Genomic DNA, 16,908 nt, shown 5'->3' with positions numbered 1-16,908 from the left:
ATGAAGCACAAGCTGGAATCAAGATTGCCGGGAAAAATATCAATAACCACAGATATGCAGATGACACCACACTTATGGCAGAAAGCGAAGAAGAACTAAAGAGCTTCTTGATGAAAGTGAAAGAGAAGAGTGAAAAAGTTGGCTGAAAACTCAACATTTAGAAAACTAAGATCATGGCATCTGCTCCCATAACTTCATGGCAAATAGATGGGGAAACAGTAGAAACAGTGAGAGACTTTATTTTGGGGGGCTCCAAAATCACTGTAGATGGTGACTGCAGCCACAAAATTAAAAGACCCTTGCTCCTTGGAAGAAAAGTTATAACTAACCTAGACAGCATTTTAAAAAGTAGAGACATTACTTTGCCAACAAAGGTCTGTCTAGTCAAGGCTATGGTTTTTCCAGTAGTCATGTATGGATGTGAGAGTTGGACTATAAAGAAAGCTGAGAGGCAAAGAATTGATGCTTTTGAACTGTAGTGTTGGAGAAGACTCTTGAGAGTCCCTTGTACAGCTAGGAGATCCAACCAGTCCATCCTAAAGGAAATCAGTCCTGAATAACATTCACTGGAAGGACTGATGCTGAAGCTGAAACTCCAATATTTTGGCCACCTGATGCAAAGAACTGACTCATTTGACAAGACCCTGATGCTGGGAAAGATTGAAGGCGGGAGGAGAAGGGGGCAACGAGGATAAGATGGTTGGATGACATCACCAACTCAATGGACATGAGTTTGAGTAAACTCTGGGAGTTGCTGATAGACAGGGAGGCCTGGCATGCTACGGTCCAAGGGGTCGCAAAGAGTCGGACATGACTGAACGACTAAACTGAATGCCTCAGAATCCATGTATTTGATAAACAACTATTTATCAGGCAACATGTTAGAGGCAAGGGTAGTGTTTCTCATACTGTGGTCTGGACTATCTTAAGGAACTCACAAAACAATGTGATGAAAGCCATAACAGAGGTGAATGTGTACCAAGAGTGCACATGTGTGATGCACATACATCATGCACCTAACCCACAATTTGGGAAAGAGGTGAAGATTAAGCCAAGTCCTTAAGGATGAGTAGGAATTATCTATTCTTTTATCTATCTGTCTCCCCAAAATATATGAGTGACAACTTAGCTAAATGGATAGAGGTAGGACTCAAGAAGAGGAGCATCTCAGGAACTGGAAGCATGTGTGCAAGGGTCAGGGGATGAGAAAGAGCATGGCACCTTGGGGTAAAACAAGCAGTTCCACATGTAGAGCTGGAGGCTGGGGAGTAAGAGGCAGTGAGGAGGCTGAGGCAGCAGACATTCAGAAAGGGCATGGCATTAAACAGTGTGGACAATGTGTGAGGAAACTGGAGAGTCAGTGAAGGGTTTTAAGCAGAGAAGTGACATTTTGGATTTCACAAAGATCCTTCAGAGTACGATATAGAGAATAGATTGGGGAGCAAGCAAGACCCAACAGAGTGAACTCTCAGGTAGAGGGGACGTTCCTATAAGGCATAGAAATGGTCTGCACCACCACTGGTAGCTTAGGGATGGAGAGAAGCATATGGACTCAAAAGAGACTCCAGTAGCAGAATGGGACAGGCCCTGGTGAATGTCTAAGGCTAGTGAAGGAGAGAAAGGATGGAATATGGGTCTCAGTTTTTGTCTTGATGGGCCTTTCTGAGTTAGACAGTAATACCATTAATTTCAGTTTTTATTTTCTCAGTGAGACAAGAGGCAAGCTCTGTGGCTGAGAGCAAGCAATGAGTGTGAGGAGGGGTCTTAGGGACAGGAGAAGACACTTTGAAAGAATCACTACAGGAATGGAGAAGAGTTAAGGGAAAAAAAGGATTTCCAGGGTAATTTAAGGGCCACATTCAGAGTGGGAAAAAAAATTTGTAGAGGCATCTCTAAGCACAATTGTGTTATTATTTTACCATTAGAGTTCAGCTCTTTAGCTGAAGGAAGAAGGTGAACAGTAGAATTGATTAGCACTGGGCTGAGATGGACAGACAAGAGGGCAATGGAGTTGAGCAGACTCATAGAAGATTCAAGAGAAAATCATGGGAACAAGCTAGGTATCATGCCCACTTTTGCAGACAAATAGCTATGTGGGGGCCAGAGAGGAGAGAAAATAAGTGGTCTAATGTGGCATAACTAGATTATTAAAAAGAAGAAATAAAAATTAGAAAAATGGCCAAAAGTAACAAATAGGAATTGATAAGGAAAGGAAGGGAGCTAGGGATTTGCAGAGGAGGAGTTGACAATTACCTGTTTGTTCTTACGAACTACACTTCTTCACTACACCCTCTGTTCTAGGAAGGATCCCCTAGTGGACCTCAGTTCTTCTGAACTTTGATAATCATCAGAGAGGGAGCTATTGTTCCAACAGGGTGACTGCAGTGTCCTACCCCTTTAGATGTGCTGGGAGGGGAAACATGGGTTGTTGGAGATGAGGTGCCTAGTTCTCCTGGAAGAGCCAGAGCACTGGTCCACGTGACCTCCATTTATCTTTGCTTCTTATCTGGAGGTAGGGGTGGAGTCAGAGGGCTATGCACTAGGATACAGGATATGAGAAAACTATAGGAATCAATTACAAAAGGAACTGATGGAAAACCTCAGAAACCTCAGAAAGGTCAGGTTGACTGCCATAAAAAGAAACATAAATTCTTAATGGAGATTAAATAGTATAAGAGAGTGATTAAATTTTCTCTTTTCAATTTAATTTTAAAACACCCAAACCTTTCTAGTAGCTGCTGAAAGATAGTGTTAGCACAGATGATGTCACCCAGAAAGCATCTGAATGTTTTTCATAATTTTTTTTGTTTTGTTTTAGGAACTATGTGATTATGAAGTGTAAAGTAACGTCTGCAAACATAGCAGAGGCCTTGAAAGACTTCTGCTTCTCTCTGTTACAGACAGGAAAGTTAGGAAGAGAAGTGAAATATGACACAGAAAGAGGATTAGTGTTTTCTTTTTGTTTGTTAATAAGACAAACCATCCAGGAAAAGAGCTTGTTTCTTAAAGTGAGATGTATACAAAATGCCCAACAGAGAAACTGGCACATTTTACTGTGATCTCTAAATGATACTTTTCTCTTCTCCTCCTCAAGAGAACAATTAAACATTCATTAAAACAGTAACATTTTCTGAGATTGTGAAAATGTAAATACTTTTACATAAATGGGATTAATTGCATAGCACCCTTGCCTTAAGTAGATGTTCTCCATCACATTCTGCAAATTAAATTTCATAACTCGTTAAGCAGAAAAAATGTGTACAATGCTCTATTTTAATTTCATTTCCAATGCTGTGACAGCTCATGGATATTAAAAATGACTTCTAAAAAATCATCCTGCCAAATTTCTCCTATAGCTGGAATTTAGGGTCAAAAAAGGATTAAAAGTTGAATAAGTCAAGATAAAATGGAACGTGAGGCCCTTAAAATCTGAAAGCCCCTAAAATCAGCATTTCTCTTTCAGCATGTTTTCAAAGATGTCTTTCTCCTTCAATACTGTTCCCTCTCCCTTTTCTATCATCATTATCTGACCAGTCTTTCCTGTCTCCCTATTTATTTTAGTTCATCTTTTGAAAATCTAAAGTGGCAAATTTCACGCCTTCCCTCTCACTTTTCATTTTAGAATTTGTACCGACTGTATTGACAGTGGCAAGTCAATGTTATTCAAATTCATGATGTTGCTTAATTAAACAGCCATTGAATCTGCAGGTTGGTAAGACTGGTCCTTGTATATGCCTGGGCAGTTGCAAGTGTTTTTGGTAATGGCAGAGTCAGTGGAATAACTTTGATCCTCCCCTGGACTCCATTCTTGGACATTCCTCTTTTCTGTCCACACCCACTCCCTTGATGATCTCATCCAGTTTCATGGCATTAAATATCATCTCTGTGCAAATGACTCCCAAATGTATATATTTAGTTCAGATCTCCCCTTTGAACTTTAAACTCCCAGAACCAACTGCCTACTCAGTATTTCCACTTGGATGTGTCACAGGCAACTTATACCTAATGTGTCCACATATGAGTTCCTGACATTCCTTTCCAAATCTACTCCTTCTAGAGTCTTCTCCACCTCAGTAACTGGCTGTCCCATTCTTCAGGTACTCAGGCTAGAAACATCCTTATCTGTTTCTTTCTCTCATACCTGCACCCAACCTGCCAACAAATGCTGTTGACTTTATCCATAACATTGATCCAGAACTCAACTACTTTTCATCATTTCCACTGCAACCTTCTGTTTCTGCGCCATCAGATCTAGCCTGAAATTAACGGCAATAGCATTCTAGCTGGTCTCCCTGCTTCCCTCTTTGGTCTTTCCTTACCCATAAACCAGAGAAATCATATTAACAATAAATTGATCATATTATCCCTCTGCTTAAAGCTCCAATGGCTTCAAGTATCATTCAGAGTAAAACTCAATGACTTTATAAAAATTTATTGTCCAGATTGGGACCTCTTTGAGAGTGAAAGGGAATGCTATTAATAGTTTAAGTGATCTCGGTGTAAATTTGGGCCATCCTAGACACCCGCTTATAAGAATCTGCATAATTTCCCACACCTTGCCATTATCTCTCTGGCCTCTGGTATAGTGTAACATACCTCAACCCTTCTGCCTCAGCACCAGCCTCTTCACTGTCCTGACGGCAGGAGGCAGACTTCCTCAGGACCTTTGCCCTTCCCCTAGACATATCCATAACTCATTTCTGCTTCCCTTCAGGTCCTTATTCAAAAATCCCATTAAGGTGTTCCCTGGAAGCTGTCTAAATATTTAAAACCCCCTTTCTACTACCTAGTCCCCTTCCTTGCTTCTTTATTTTTTTTATAAAATTTACACTTATTACTATCAAACATCCCATATATTTTATTTACTTAACTTGTTTAGCACCTTACACTTAGAATGCAATCTCAAGGGCAGGAATTTTTGACTTTTTGTTCTGTACCCCCCATTCCTAAAATAGTTGGAACATAGGAGACAGTATGTAAATATTTGTAAGAAGAATGAATGAATTATGATTAGTTTGAAAGGATACACAGGAGTTGTGTAACATCCGACACATTTAATAAATAGTATTATCATTTCACAGTTATTTTCATAGAATTCAATTCAGCACCAGCCTCCTTGCTGTCCTGAAGTACTGTCTGAATGTATTTGGACATTTATGGCTTCTGGGGATATATGATAGATGCAGAAGTTGGGGGTCTAGGAGCCACAGAGCGAATACAATGAGAAAAGAGGCAAAGTTCTTCAAGAAGTGAACACTGTAGGAGTAGAAGAGATAAAGGACATGATATTATAGTTGCATGTGAGTGACACAGAGTGCATGGGTGTGCAGAAGAGACGCAGTTTATATTCAATGACTTTTCAGACACTTCTGATTACTGATCAGAAGCAATAACTTCCATATTCTCTGGAATGACTCATTTTCCTCATCTTCCAAGGTGCCCAACCCCTGCTGCTGCTGAAGAATCCCCATTCTGGTTTGCGTTCTCCATCCCTTAGTAGGAAGCTACCTTGTATGCCCTACCTGACCTTCAGCTGTCTGTTCCTCATTGTCTTAATTTTTCAACATGAATCATCGGTTACTAACTCGGCATTTTGCAATCTGATCTCTCAAAGTTTCCACAATATTACAATGAAATACTGGCAAATATGAAGCAAACAGATGCTAAACAGATTTTTTTAATAGCCACAAAGAAAGTATTTGCAGAGGAAAAATCCACCCATTGAAACCAATCAATCAAAGTTTATTGATTTAATCTCTGGGTTTGTTCTAATTTTTAATGTAGTTTCTTTGAATAATTTTAATTGATAACCATCCTGTGGGTTTTCCTTAAACTAAAGGCAATTTTTTAAAATGTGCTTTTATAAGTCTCCTGCCCCACCCCTACAGGAAGGGAGTAGCCTAGCCCCAGGGTGTGGATAATCAAAGCACTCTAAACAAACAGATAAAACATTTATTTTCCAAAAAATTCAACAAAATTATAGCTGAGAACATGCTTCAAAGTATAACATTAATAACTTAGAAAAATTACTTAAAGCAGTTACCAACTAGATAAAAAGTATTTCCTTCACCCCCCCCAACAAACAAACCAATCAATAAAAAGTATGCTAAATGGCACTGAAGAACTGTTAATACTCATTACCATATGGTTTATGCTAAACGATCTTGTGTTAGTCGCTTAGTCATGTCAGACTCTTTGTGATCCCGTGGATGATAGCCCGCCACGCACCTCTGTCCATGAAATTCTCCAGGTAAGAATACTGGAGTAGATTGTTATTCCCTTCTCCAGGGGATCCTCCCGACCCAGGACTCAAACCCAGGTCTTCCACATGGCAGGCAGATTCTTTACCATCATCTTGGGTAACATTAAATGCAAAGAGTCTTTGCCTATTATTTTTCTATCTAATGTAAAAAAAAATTAACTTTATTATACAAAATTTTCATGCATGCATGCTAAGTTGCTTCAGTCGTGTCCAACTCTTTGCAACCCCATGGACCATAGCCCACCAGGTTCCTCTGTCCATGGGATTCTCCAGCTGAGAATTCCATGGTGGGTTGCCATGCTTTCCTCCAACCAGGAATTGTCTCTTATGCCTACCTGCAATGGCAGGCTGGTTCTTTACCACTAGTGCCACTTTGGAAGCCCAAAGTTCACATAGCCATATTACAAATGATCAATTAAACTGTAAGTTTTATAGTTTAATAATTACCAGAGCAATTTAATTTTGTTTTTAATTTTTGAGTTATAATAAAACCTAATCATATAAATAATTTTAAGGCAATCTAGTCATCCCAGCTCCAGCATTGATTACTTCCTCTGACAAAGTTACCCTGACTCACTAAGTCTCAAGGACTTTATCTGTAAAATAGGGTTGATACTGAAACCCAACTAACAACATTCTTTTGAAAATAAGGGATGTAGAGAACTCTACAGAATGCCTGGGATATGGGAAAGCTTCAGTATATAAGAGCTGCCACCATGACTCTCATGACTGATACTGCTGCAAAAACAGGCACAAGCATATTTCAATGACTGAAGAAAACAAGTAGCTAACCAGAGTAGTGTCTCCAAAGTATTCCTACTTGTGTATTACTTTATCTTTACAGTTTAAAAATCCTAAATATTGCTGAGCACCTTATACATGTAAATACCTATAAAACCCTGATTAATGTATCATTTTCTGCACATTTGTGCCACACTGACTTTATCACAATGTACTGAAATGTAATCCTCTTCAATAGCCTAAAGAGACAAACACTCAAATCTTAAAAAGCATAGGACTTGCACAGCATACTGGGGGAATTAATCATGCACTGTCTCATATTATTTAATAAACCAGTCCATAAATGATATTTAATCTCTTACGCACTAGACTGTAAGGACTACAAAGGAAAAGCAATGTATGTAGTTTTTGCATCTTTCACACTACACAGCTTGACACAAAGGAATTTCAAATGATTGGGCTGCCCAAAAAGTTCGTTCATGTTTTTCCGTAAGATGTTACAGAAAAACCACAAACAAATTTTTTAGCCAAGCCAATAGTACAGTGGAGTTAGCACTAGCAGAGAAGTCAGGAAATACAAACTTCAGCTGAGTAATTGTAGACAAGACATTAATTCTCTTCAGGCTTCAGATTACTCATCAGTCATGTGCTTTTCCATCTATGACATTGAGGTTCCTTTTCAAATGCTCTCATTCTAAAAAACACTAGCAAGAGGGATTTTTACCAGTGTCTGTTATTTTAATACACTTCATTTTTCCATATCAAAAGATTGAAGGAAGCCTTAATTATAGATTTTGTTCACTCATGAAATCTTGCCAGGAACTCAGAGTTCTTATCACTGTCTGTTTCATCCAACACAAATCCTTCAATCTGTTATAAGAACAGCAACCCCTCCACTCCAGCATTCCCACTGTCTGTGTGTTAGTCACTCAGTCGAGTCCAATTCTTTGCAACCCCATAGACTATACAGCCTGCCAGGCTCTGCTGTCCTCTATCCATGGGATTCTCCAGGCAAGAATACCGGAGTGGGTAGCCATTCCCTTCTCCAGTGATCTTCCTGACCCAGGGATCGAACCCAGGTCTCCTGCATTGCGGGTAGATCATCTGAGCCACCAGGGGAGCCTCCCCACATCCTCTATTCTGTTTTATTTTCGCCTTAGAAGTCATCACACTCTGGCATACTGTATAACTTAGCTAATTTGTTTTGTCTTCCCCACCCCACTCTCACTACTGTGCCAAGCACCAGGCCCATCTGTGCCTTTAAAAAAAAAAATGGAGGTATATTTGGAAATTAAGAATTATATGTATTTAAGGTTTACAATTTGATGATTTGTTACACATAAATATTGTCAAATAATCACCACATTTAAGCTAATTAACATTTCTGTCACTTCAGATAGTCACCACTTTTCAGCACACGTGGTGAGAATACTTAAGATACAGCCTCCTGGCAAATTTCAAGTACACAATAAAGTGTTGTTAACTGTAGTCATGAATGCATGCATGCTTAGTCACTCAGTCATGTCCGACTCTTTGCGACCCCATGGACTATAGTCTTCCAGGCTCTTCTGTCCATGGGATTCTCCAGGCAAGAATACTGGAGTGGGTTGCCATGCCCTCTCCAACTATAGTCATACTATTGTACATTAGTTCTCCAGAACTTGTTTATCTTTCATAACTGAAACTTTGTGCCCCATGAACAATATCTCCTCCTGTTTGCGTCTTTCACCAGGATTTTGGGAGCACTTAATACCTCACCCCAGCATTTCCCAAATTATGCTCTGAGGATCTCTAGAGTTCTAAAAGATAGGAATTGGAGTTCTGCAAAGACAGGATTGCATGGGCTAATAAGTTTGGGAATGTCCCATCCTATACCTCCCATTTGAAGATACAGGACACATAATGAGAATATTTATGTGTTTATAAATGTCTCATTTTGTTAAACCCAATCAGTGTCTCCCAACCTAGTTTGGCTATGGAAACTTTTATTCCCAGAACACCATCGACATCTCAGAGGACACTTCTGCTTAGGAGAAAACTGTTTGGCAAATTCTTTTTTACCTTCATGTCACATCCAAATGAACAGCAAATGTGAGAGAGTGAGCAAGGGTAAAGGCAGACATCTCTTTGCTATCAACTCTTAGAGGTCAGTAATGGTGAGAGAACATGGTTTTATGAAACAAATACTATACTTAAAGTCTTTGTGATTTAGTCCAAGCTCTGTCACATAACTAACTGTATGAAAGTGTTAGTCGCTCAATCCTGTCAGACTCTTTGCAATCCCATGGCCTATAGCCCTCCAGGCTCCTCATCCATGGGATTCTCCAGGCAAGAATACTGGAGTGGGTACCCATTCCCTTCTCTAGGGTATCTTCCTGACCCAGGGATTGAACCCAGGTCTCCTGCATTGTAGGCAGATTCTTTACCATCTGAGCCACCAGGGAAGTCCAACTAATTGTAAGCTGAGCAAATCACCTTATCTCTGAGCCTCAATCTCCTCTCCTATAATGAGACACATTGTAAGATAATCATATCCTGTTCTTTGAAACTGCTGACCAGCTTAGAACGTTTTGTGTAAACTTAAACTTATATTTAAAAAGTATTCTTCTGTGTGGATTTTTGAGGCCTGTATTTTTTAAAGTCCTCTTTCAGATGACTGGTGCCTTCCACTCTGAAGATGGACATATCTGATTTCTTAGACATGAAACGACAGGATTCTCTAAAGCCCTAAAAAGCCCAAAGAAGTATTTCAGAGTCGACAATGGAAACAAATTTAAAGACTGGGATATATTTACGTTAGCCTACGTAGTAGGATAATACCTAGAGAAGGCCTGAGAAATCTTATGTAGAATGGAGGAACATATAGGTCTACAGTATTATAAATAAGGAATAAATGAAATCTGAGCCTGCTTATTTGATGCTAGATTAATTGGATTATTTTTCTGCTCAGTTTTCAAAAGTAGTGACTGATGCTACAGAGTTGTACTGAAAAATTAATTTGTAGCTCAGCACTAATTTATATTCCAAAGCAACAAAGGAGCGGTAGATAATGATCGCTTCCAAGGAGGCTTCCTCTGGTCCTTATCTTTGAGGAAGATTCTCTTCTAACTCAGGAGGGAAAGATTCATTCCCAAACCTGTCTCTAAGGGAAAGAAATTCTATGATGGTTTAACATATACTTGCAAGTAATGCTCTAGAGAGAACTAGATGGCATTTAATGTTTTTCTTGCCATTGAAATATGTCTGCTGAAATAACTACAATAAAAAAATTCTTAACTAGATATAAAAGGTGACTGCACACTGAAAGATCGATCTACCATAAGTTTTAGTCTCTACCTGCTTGAAATTTGACATAAGCACTGATGACAATAAGTAGTTTGGCTTTAAAGAAAACAAGATTTTTGCTCTGCAGTGGAGAAGGCAATGGCAACCCACTCCAGTACTCTTGCCTGGAAAATCCCATGGGCGGAGGAGCCTGGTAGGCTGCAGTCCATGGGGACGCTAAGAGTCGGGCACGACTGAGCAACTTCACTTTCACTTTTCACTTTCATGCATTGGAGAAGGAAATGGCAACCCACTCCAGTATCCTTGCCTGGAGAATCCCAGGGACGGAGAAGCCTGGTGGGCTGCCGTCTATGGGGTCGCATAGAGTTGGACACGACTGAAGCGACTTAGCAGCAGCAGCAGAGTAAATAAATGTTTAGTCATTACTTTAGTCATCTCTAAGTAATTTCTGGGCCATTGAAATACATTTAATATGATATTTGCTAAGCAAGCATGCCTACCATCTGGTTACTGAAACTCTTATTTTTGCTACTTCATAGATAACATGACCCAGTAGCACTGAGATGGAGGGAACTGATATGAGCCTGTGGATCAATTCCAAAGCAATCTGAGAGTTCAAGCCATTCATTTGTTTGCAACACAAAGTGTTCTCCACAGAAGAAAACAAAGAGTCTAACTTATCTGTCTCTTTCCTGTCCTGGTATCTGGAAAAATGTCCATCGTGACAGGGTGCACACAGGTTTACAATACTAAGCCAACTTAAGGAAGAATGGAACGAAGAATAAGAATGGAACACCATCTGCGTGCTGCTTGGGCTGTATCCTCCTTGGTTCTGGTGCCAGCAACACTGTTCCAGGTCTGCAGAGCACACACAGAAACAGCAGCAGCTGGATAACATGGCAAAAGTCCACACGTCTATGGGAGTAGGGCAGAGAAGTACCCAAACCAATCTTTCCATCAGTCCCTGGCAAGTACCCCTGTGCACCAAACCAAAGACAGAATTTGTAGCACTGCCTGACACATAGTAGGGACTCAAATATTTACTAAATATAATCATCTGGGAAGTCTATGAATAGTAATATAAACACTGCTGGAAGAATGATTAACTTAATGTCTGGATGTATGCTTAACACTTGGTCCAGACGTTCACAACTTTGACACTATTAACATTTTGAGCAAATAATTCTTTTCTGGGAACCAGAATGGGAGGAGTGTTATCTTGCGCACTGTAGAAGGCTGAGCGACCTCCCCAGTCTCCATCTACTAGACACCAACCGTGTCACCCCCACCCTCAGCAAAAGTGTCTCCAGACACTGCCAAATAGCCCCTGAAGGGTGATGTTAACAAAATCACCTCTAGTTGGGAACCACTTATCTACTCTCTGTGTCACGTGCTAGAACTAGAAATACTATATTCTCTTCTCTTTTTTTTCTATGTTGATATTTCTTGATCTATATATTGAAGGTACTTTATTCTCTAAATCTGCTTTCACCCAATTGTCCCTAAACTCCATGTTTTCATACATCTCAGTGGGGGGAGGGCTTTCTAGGTACATCCATACAAATTAAAAGAAAAAAAAAAGTCTCCCCCTTGAGCATTGGGAAATATGAAGCAAAGAGTAAACATTCTGTATAGAAATGGTACTAGTAGATAAGGGGCTGTTTTGCAGAGTGATATTGAGAAGGTCTTGCACCCAGGATAGACCCAGGAGCCTGAGCTGCAACTGATGTGTGTGTGTGTGTGTGCCCAGAAAGAATTCCTGCGTCTAAAAAGAAACTAGCTTCATTTGTTTGCTATGCAGTCTCTTAATCTTAACAATAAAACTCCTCTGTTATACAAAAGTATCCTTCTGACAAACATAGTATTTTCCTCCCTTGGCTTTGTTTTTATTTACTTCCTATTTATGTTAAGGTTGCAGAAAGATAGGCATGGGCTCCAGGAACAGGCAGTCTCAGTAAGGCTTGCCCCTGCAGAGGCACAGTAAGCAGTCCTGCTGTCTGAAGACACCAGTAGTCTTTTAAACCTCTAAGGTAAACTGATAATGTTGCCTATCTACTCTTCCTTTAAATGAAAAAAAAATTAAAATCTTAGAATTCTGATTTAAACCTAGCCAGTGGGCAACCCGCTTGAAAATGATTCCACATGCATGTCTCAGGGTGAGAAATAATTTATGACAAATAAAGCTCATGAAAAATTCTAATTTCATTCATGTTGCTACAAGTATACCTTCATGCTTTAAAAAAAAATGTGGGCTGGTAACATTTTTCTACCTTACTTACAGTGTAGAGTTAAACCTGTGCCCTTACCTCTCCTCCAGTGCAGGGAAAAGGATTGGAGTATCTAGAAGTGCAAATAGCTCCCTTCTTGACAACATCGTCTTCCAGGCCAAATGTAGCTGAGCAGTTAGTTGCAAAGTACTTGTAAGGCTTCCATGTTTTTCCAAAGTCCTGGGACCGGTCCAGCACCATGGCTGCCGGCCGGGGAGACTTGAACACCATAATTAGATGAGTGAAGTAGAATTCAGCTTCCAGGTCTAGCTGGATCTTTTCTCTGTGTACATCCTCAGCAGACTGCCACCACGTGCGAGGATACCTGAAGGAGGAGTCTGCCATGGCAGCTGGTAGGTGAGCCAGGTGAGGCTGGGCAGCATTGCATTTGTCACATTTGGGCTGCTGACAAGTCAGATCAGTGTTCTCACTGTAGAAGCAGTACAGTTCAGTGGCGTTCTGACCACAGGTGGTGTCTGTCCAGAGTTTTCTCCCTAAAGCCAAATTTCCCATCCGAGGGTTACAGGCTTTTTCACAGCGGGAACTCACTCCAGCCACTCCACTCAGTCCTAGAGATGGGAAAGCATATGTTATTCAAGACAAACCCATCTGGAAAGCTCTTCTGTCCACCCAGTCCATCTTCAGCAGTCCCCATGTTGCCCTGAGACTTTCAGTAAAGAGGAAATTCTACCAAATGCAAATATGGAAGTGTGTGAATGTGCATGAGTGTATGAGGGTGTGCCTGCATGCGTGTTTCATGTTCAGATGTACAATTCACATAAAAGAAAATAAAATCACTTTAGGTAAAGGGTGAGAGGAAGGAAAGTGTTAACACTGGGAAAAGATAATGGGCCTAAACCTTTTCAAATATTTTTAAACAGTCTCTATTTTTGAAACACACTCATTTGCTTTTGAAGCCATGACATAAATAATACTAAAAACCAACAACGTTTTTAAGATCACTCAGTTTAGTCTTTCAAATATAATTTGAGTCCTTGGCATTATCTAATATGTGTATGAGAATGCACTACAGAGGGAATATAGAATTCTACCATATTTTTAAGACAAAAATATGAAGGGACAAATTCTCTAGGAAAATCAATATGAGATACTGGTGTACCATGGGATCTCATTTAGGGAACTAAGATGTGCAATATCTGTTTTTAGTACTGCATAAATGTAACTAAGAAAAAACCCTCTAAACTACCAGATGACAGAAAAGCTTATTTGATGTGCTCTCTCCCTCTTGAGTGCTTCTCCCTATGACAGGTTATATAGTAGTCACCTGTTTGCCTAACAGGAGAATGGTTACAGTCTGGCAGCCACTAACAGCACCTTTAAACATAATCTGTGAACTAAAACACCTTCTTAAAGAAACATGTGCTTCCACCCAAACAAAGGCCCAGCAGACTTTAATGTTTCAAAATTACTTAAAATGATAAACATTATCCACCCATTAACATTCTGACTACATAATACAATCCTTTAATTTGGGCTTGTCATTTTAATTATGAATACCTTAAACAAAATTATCTATTTTAAAAGTTAAAACAGAGAGGGAAAGAAGGAAAAGGAAGCCAAACCCCAAATTCTAGCTAATTGAACTTTTCTGCTTCTTAAGAGGGTGCACCTCTGAATTGTTATCACTATAAGCCAAATGACAACTTAGACCAAAAGAGAGACATTTCACACACTGACTACCACGAGCCTCACATAGTCTTTGCAACCTTAAGAAAGGGCTTCCTTAGGCATAGTTTTTAAATGTCAGATTCAAGTGTGCCTTATGTCTGGACTCTGCTTGCCACTTTTCTGATTAGCTGGGGCATCAGCTGCTTGTGGCCAACATCACACGAACACACAATGTGCTATGACTCACCTGTAAAGCATTTCAGGGAAAATCATATACTGCCCGTACAAGTATTTTTGACTTGAAACACTTGCCTTGTGATATTTATTTACAACCTTTTGATTGCTTGCATGTTTTTGCCATAACATGGTTTGAAAGGTTTATTAAAGTTCACTTTGCGGTTGGGGGAGCATACATAAGTGCACACAGGGATGCTTAAGTAGCAGGAATTAAAATAAAAGCTTAGACCCTTTAACAGTTCCTTGGGAAACGTTCTGAGTAATTTTAGAGCTCCCCCTGCCCCCCGCCAAAAAAAAAACTAAGAAGCAATCCAGAGAAGACTGGAGTTAGATAAATAATCGATGGACACAGTACTTAGAGATCCCTAAAGAAGTGACCATCCAAATATAGCAAGGATGCCCCTAACAGTTCGACTGGGGTTTGGGATGCAGATTCTAAAGCCTGGCTTTTCTTCATGCTGGCATCTCTGGGGGCAGAGTAGATGAAACCGAAGGGACGGGAGAAGTGTGCCAATGCTCCCTCTCCACCCGTCAGTCCCTCCAGCCCACACTCTCCTTTCTGGAGCAAGTGAGATGCTTTGAAAGACCAAGAGGCCAAATAGTTACTCACTGTCTTTCCCCCTTACACCCTGAACTGCACTTGAGCCTAACTGGAAACCAGGTGACCTACAAGAGGAGAGAGAGGAACAGAAGGGGCTCCCAAATTTAGAAAGAGCAAGCTAGGACTGGTGGCCAAGGGCAGCCCAAGGCAGCCCGGGTGGGAGTGCAAGGGCGAGCGCATCTGACGACGCCGCTGCCCGGCGTCCAGTTACCCAGACAGGAAGCAGACCCGCCTCCGACCTCCCGCGGAGCCTCCGCCAGGGTACCAATTCCCCAGGGCGGCAAACCAGCTCCTTGCAACCTAGGGTGATCACCACCTACCTTCCCAGGCCGGGGTCTGAGTTCTAGCCACTGTCCCGGTGAGAGAGCCCTCACCCCGCCCCAGGTGTCCCTACCTGGCTCCCAAGTACCCAGCAAGAGTTCGGGGACGACGGCGATCGCTCTCAACAAGAGAGCGGCCCCGGCCCACGCGCGCCCAGGGTCGCTGGGCCACCCCTCCCCGTCATTCCTCAGGCCATGTAGTGCCGGGGGATGGCGAGCCTGGTCCTTTGTTCCCTCACAAAGTGGAAAGGCAGTTTTTTACTAGTCCAAACCGAGGAAAAAACCAAGGTCGCACTATCTCAGGCAGGGCGCACCCAGGATATCGGGTTATCCAAGGGCATGTGTATCGCAGATGCAAAAAAAAAAAAAAAAAAATCAATAATATTTTAAACTGCGGAGACCCGGGGAAAAGGAGGCGGAACATGGCCACTCATTTCATCCTTGGGCGCTGAGCTCGGCGCTCTCAGCCTGCGCACCCCTGTATCCCCGAGTCCCGAGATGGGGAACACAAGAGCGAAGGAAGGGGGGTGGGGGCCCGGCAGCGTCACCACCCACCTGCGGCCACCGCGGAGCAGCCCCAGAGCAGTAGCAGCCGCGCGCAGCTCCCCATGGCCGGGAGAAGCCGGGAGGACCCGGGCCGGGCGCGCGGGAGGGAGTCGAGCCCTCGCGGCTGTGGGATGAAGCGCCAACAAGTCCTCGGGAGGAACCAGGGCTCTTTTATTTCTTCGTCCTCCTGGGGTGCCTGGTTCGGTCAGTGGGCGGGGGCGCCGGGAAGCCGCGGGCTGGGGCCGCGCTGGGAGGTGGGGTGACCCTCGCGCACCGGCCTGGAGGGGCCCGGGCACCTCGGGGGCGGCAGAAGCCCCGGTACCATAACCTGCCCGGCCGCGCTGCCCAGCGGAGCAGTCCGCGGGCTCCTCCGCGGCTAGTCCGGGGCTCGGCGCCCGCAGCAGCCGCTGAACTTTGCGAGACCTTTCACTTCCCGGCCGCCGCCGCCGCCTCCTGGGCGTCCTCCTCCGCTTTTACCACCTCCTCTGGCTGCGGCGTCTCCGTCCTCTGCTTCTCCATGGGCAGTTCCATGGGATGCATTTTTATTGCACCGACACAGCGGCGCTCCGGTGCCAGCCCTCCTCCCCTCGCACCTCCACCCCTTCCTCCCTCCCGCCCCCCGCGCTCGCTTTGACAGCCGGGGCGCTGTAGCCTGTGAGGGCGAATTGCCGCCGCAGCTCGGGGAGGGACGCCCCCCACCCCACCCCCCACAGCCAGACCAGCCGCCCCGATGCCTCGCTGCCAGCTTGACCCGCCCGCCTCCGCCCCTCCGCGCGCCTTTCACCTCGGGCCCCCAGCTTCGACCGTGCCCCTCCCGGCTCTCGCCCTGCATGTCCCTGCGTGACCCCCCTGGTGCCCTCCAGCACCCACAGGCCTCCTTTAGAAGCAGTCTCCCACCTTCTCCCGGAACATTCCACAGAGCAGTTGACTCCTTCTTGATCAGGTCAGGGCATGCCAAGGGGCTTAAAAAACCGCGAAATAGGCTAGCGCCTACTTCCAACATCCCCCCAGCAAAAACAA

General features: G+C 42.9%; 1 protein-coding gene across 5 annotated transcripts in view; it reads right to left on the bottom strand.

Moving 5' to 3' along the window:
* NTN4 (netrin 4) overlaps positions 1 to 16,509 on the bottom strand; it is a 130,083-nt gene extending 113,574 nt beyond the window's left edge. For 4 of the 5 annotated variants that reach the window (XM_027542114.1, XM_027542116.1, XM_027542115.1 and 1 more), the window contains exons 1-2: positions 15,898 to 16,451; positions 12,595 to 13,124 (exon numbers count right to left, since the gene is read on the bottom strand). In XM_027542114.1, the coding sequence (XP_027397915.1) occupies positions 12,595 to 13,124; positions 15,898 to 15,952 (585 nt within the window). In that variant the 5' untranslated portion in view covers positions 15,953 to 16,451. Of the gene's footprint in view, positions 1 to 12,594; positions 13,125 to 15,897 lie in introns of all 5 variants that reach the window. The other variant, XM_027542117.1, reaches the window with a different exon arrangement.
* Between the last annotated feature and the right edge of the window lie 399 nt (positions 16,510 to 16,908).

This window comes from Bos indicus x Bos taurus, chromosome 5 (genome assembly GCF_003369695.1).
Source record: "Bos indicus x Bos taurus breed Angus x Brahman F1 hybrid chromosome 5, Bos_hybrid_MaternalHap_v2.0, whole genome shotgun sequence".
In the NCBI taxonomy this organism is placed as follows: domain Eukaryota; kingdom Metazoa; phylum Chordata; class Mammalia; order Artiodactyla; family Bovidae; genus Bos; species Bos indicus x Bos taurus.
This window is presented reverse-complemented; position numbering and strand designations above follow the sequence as displayed.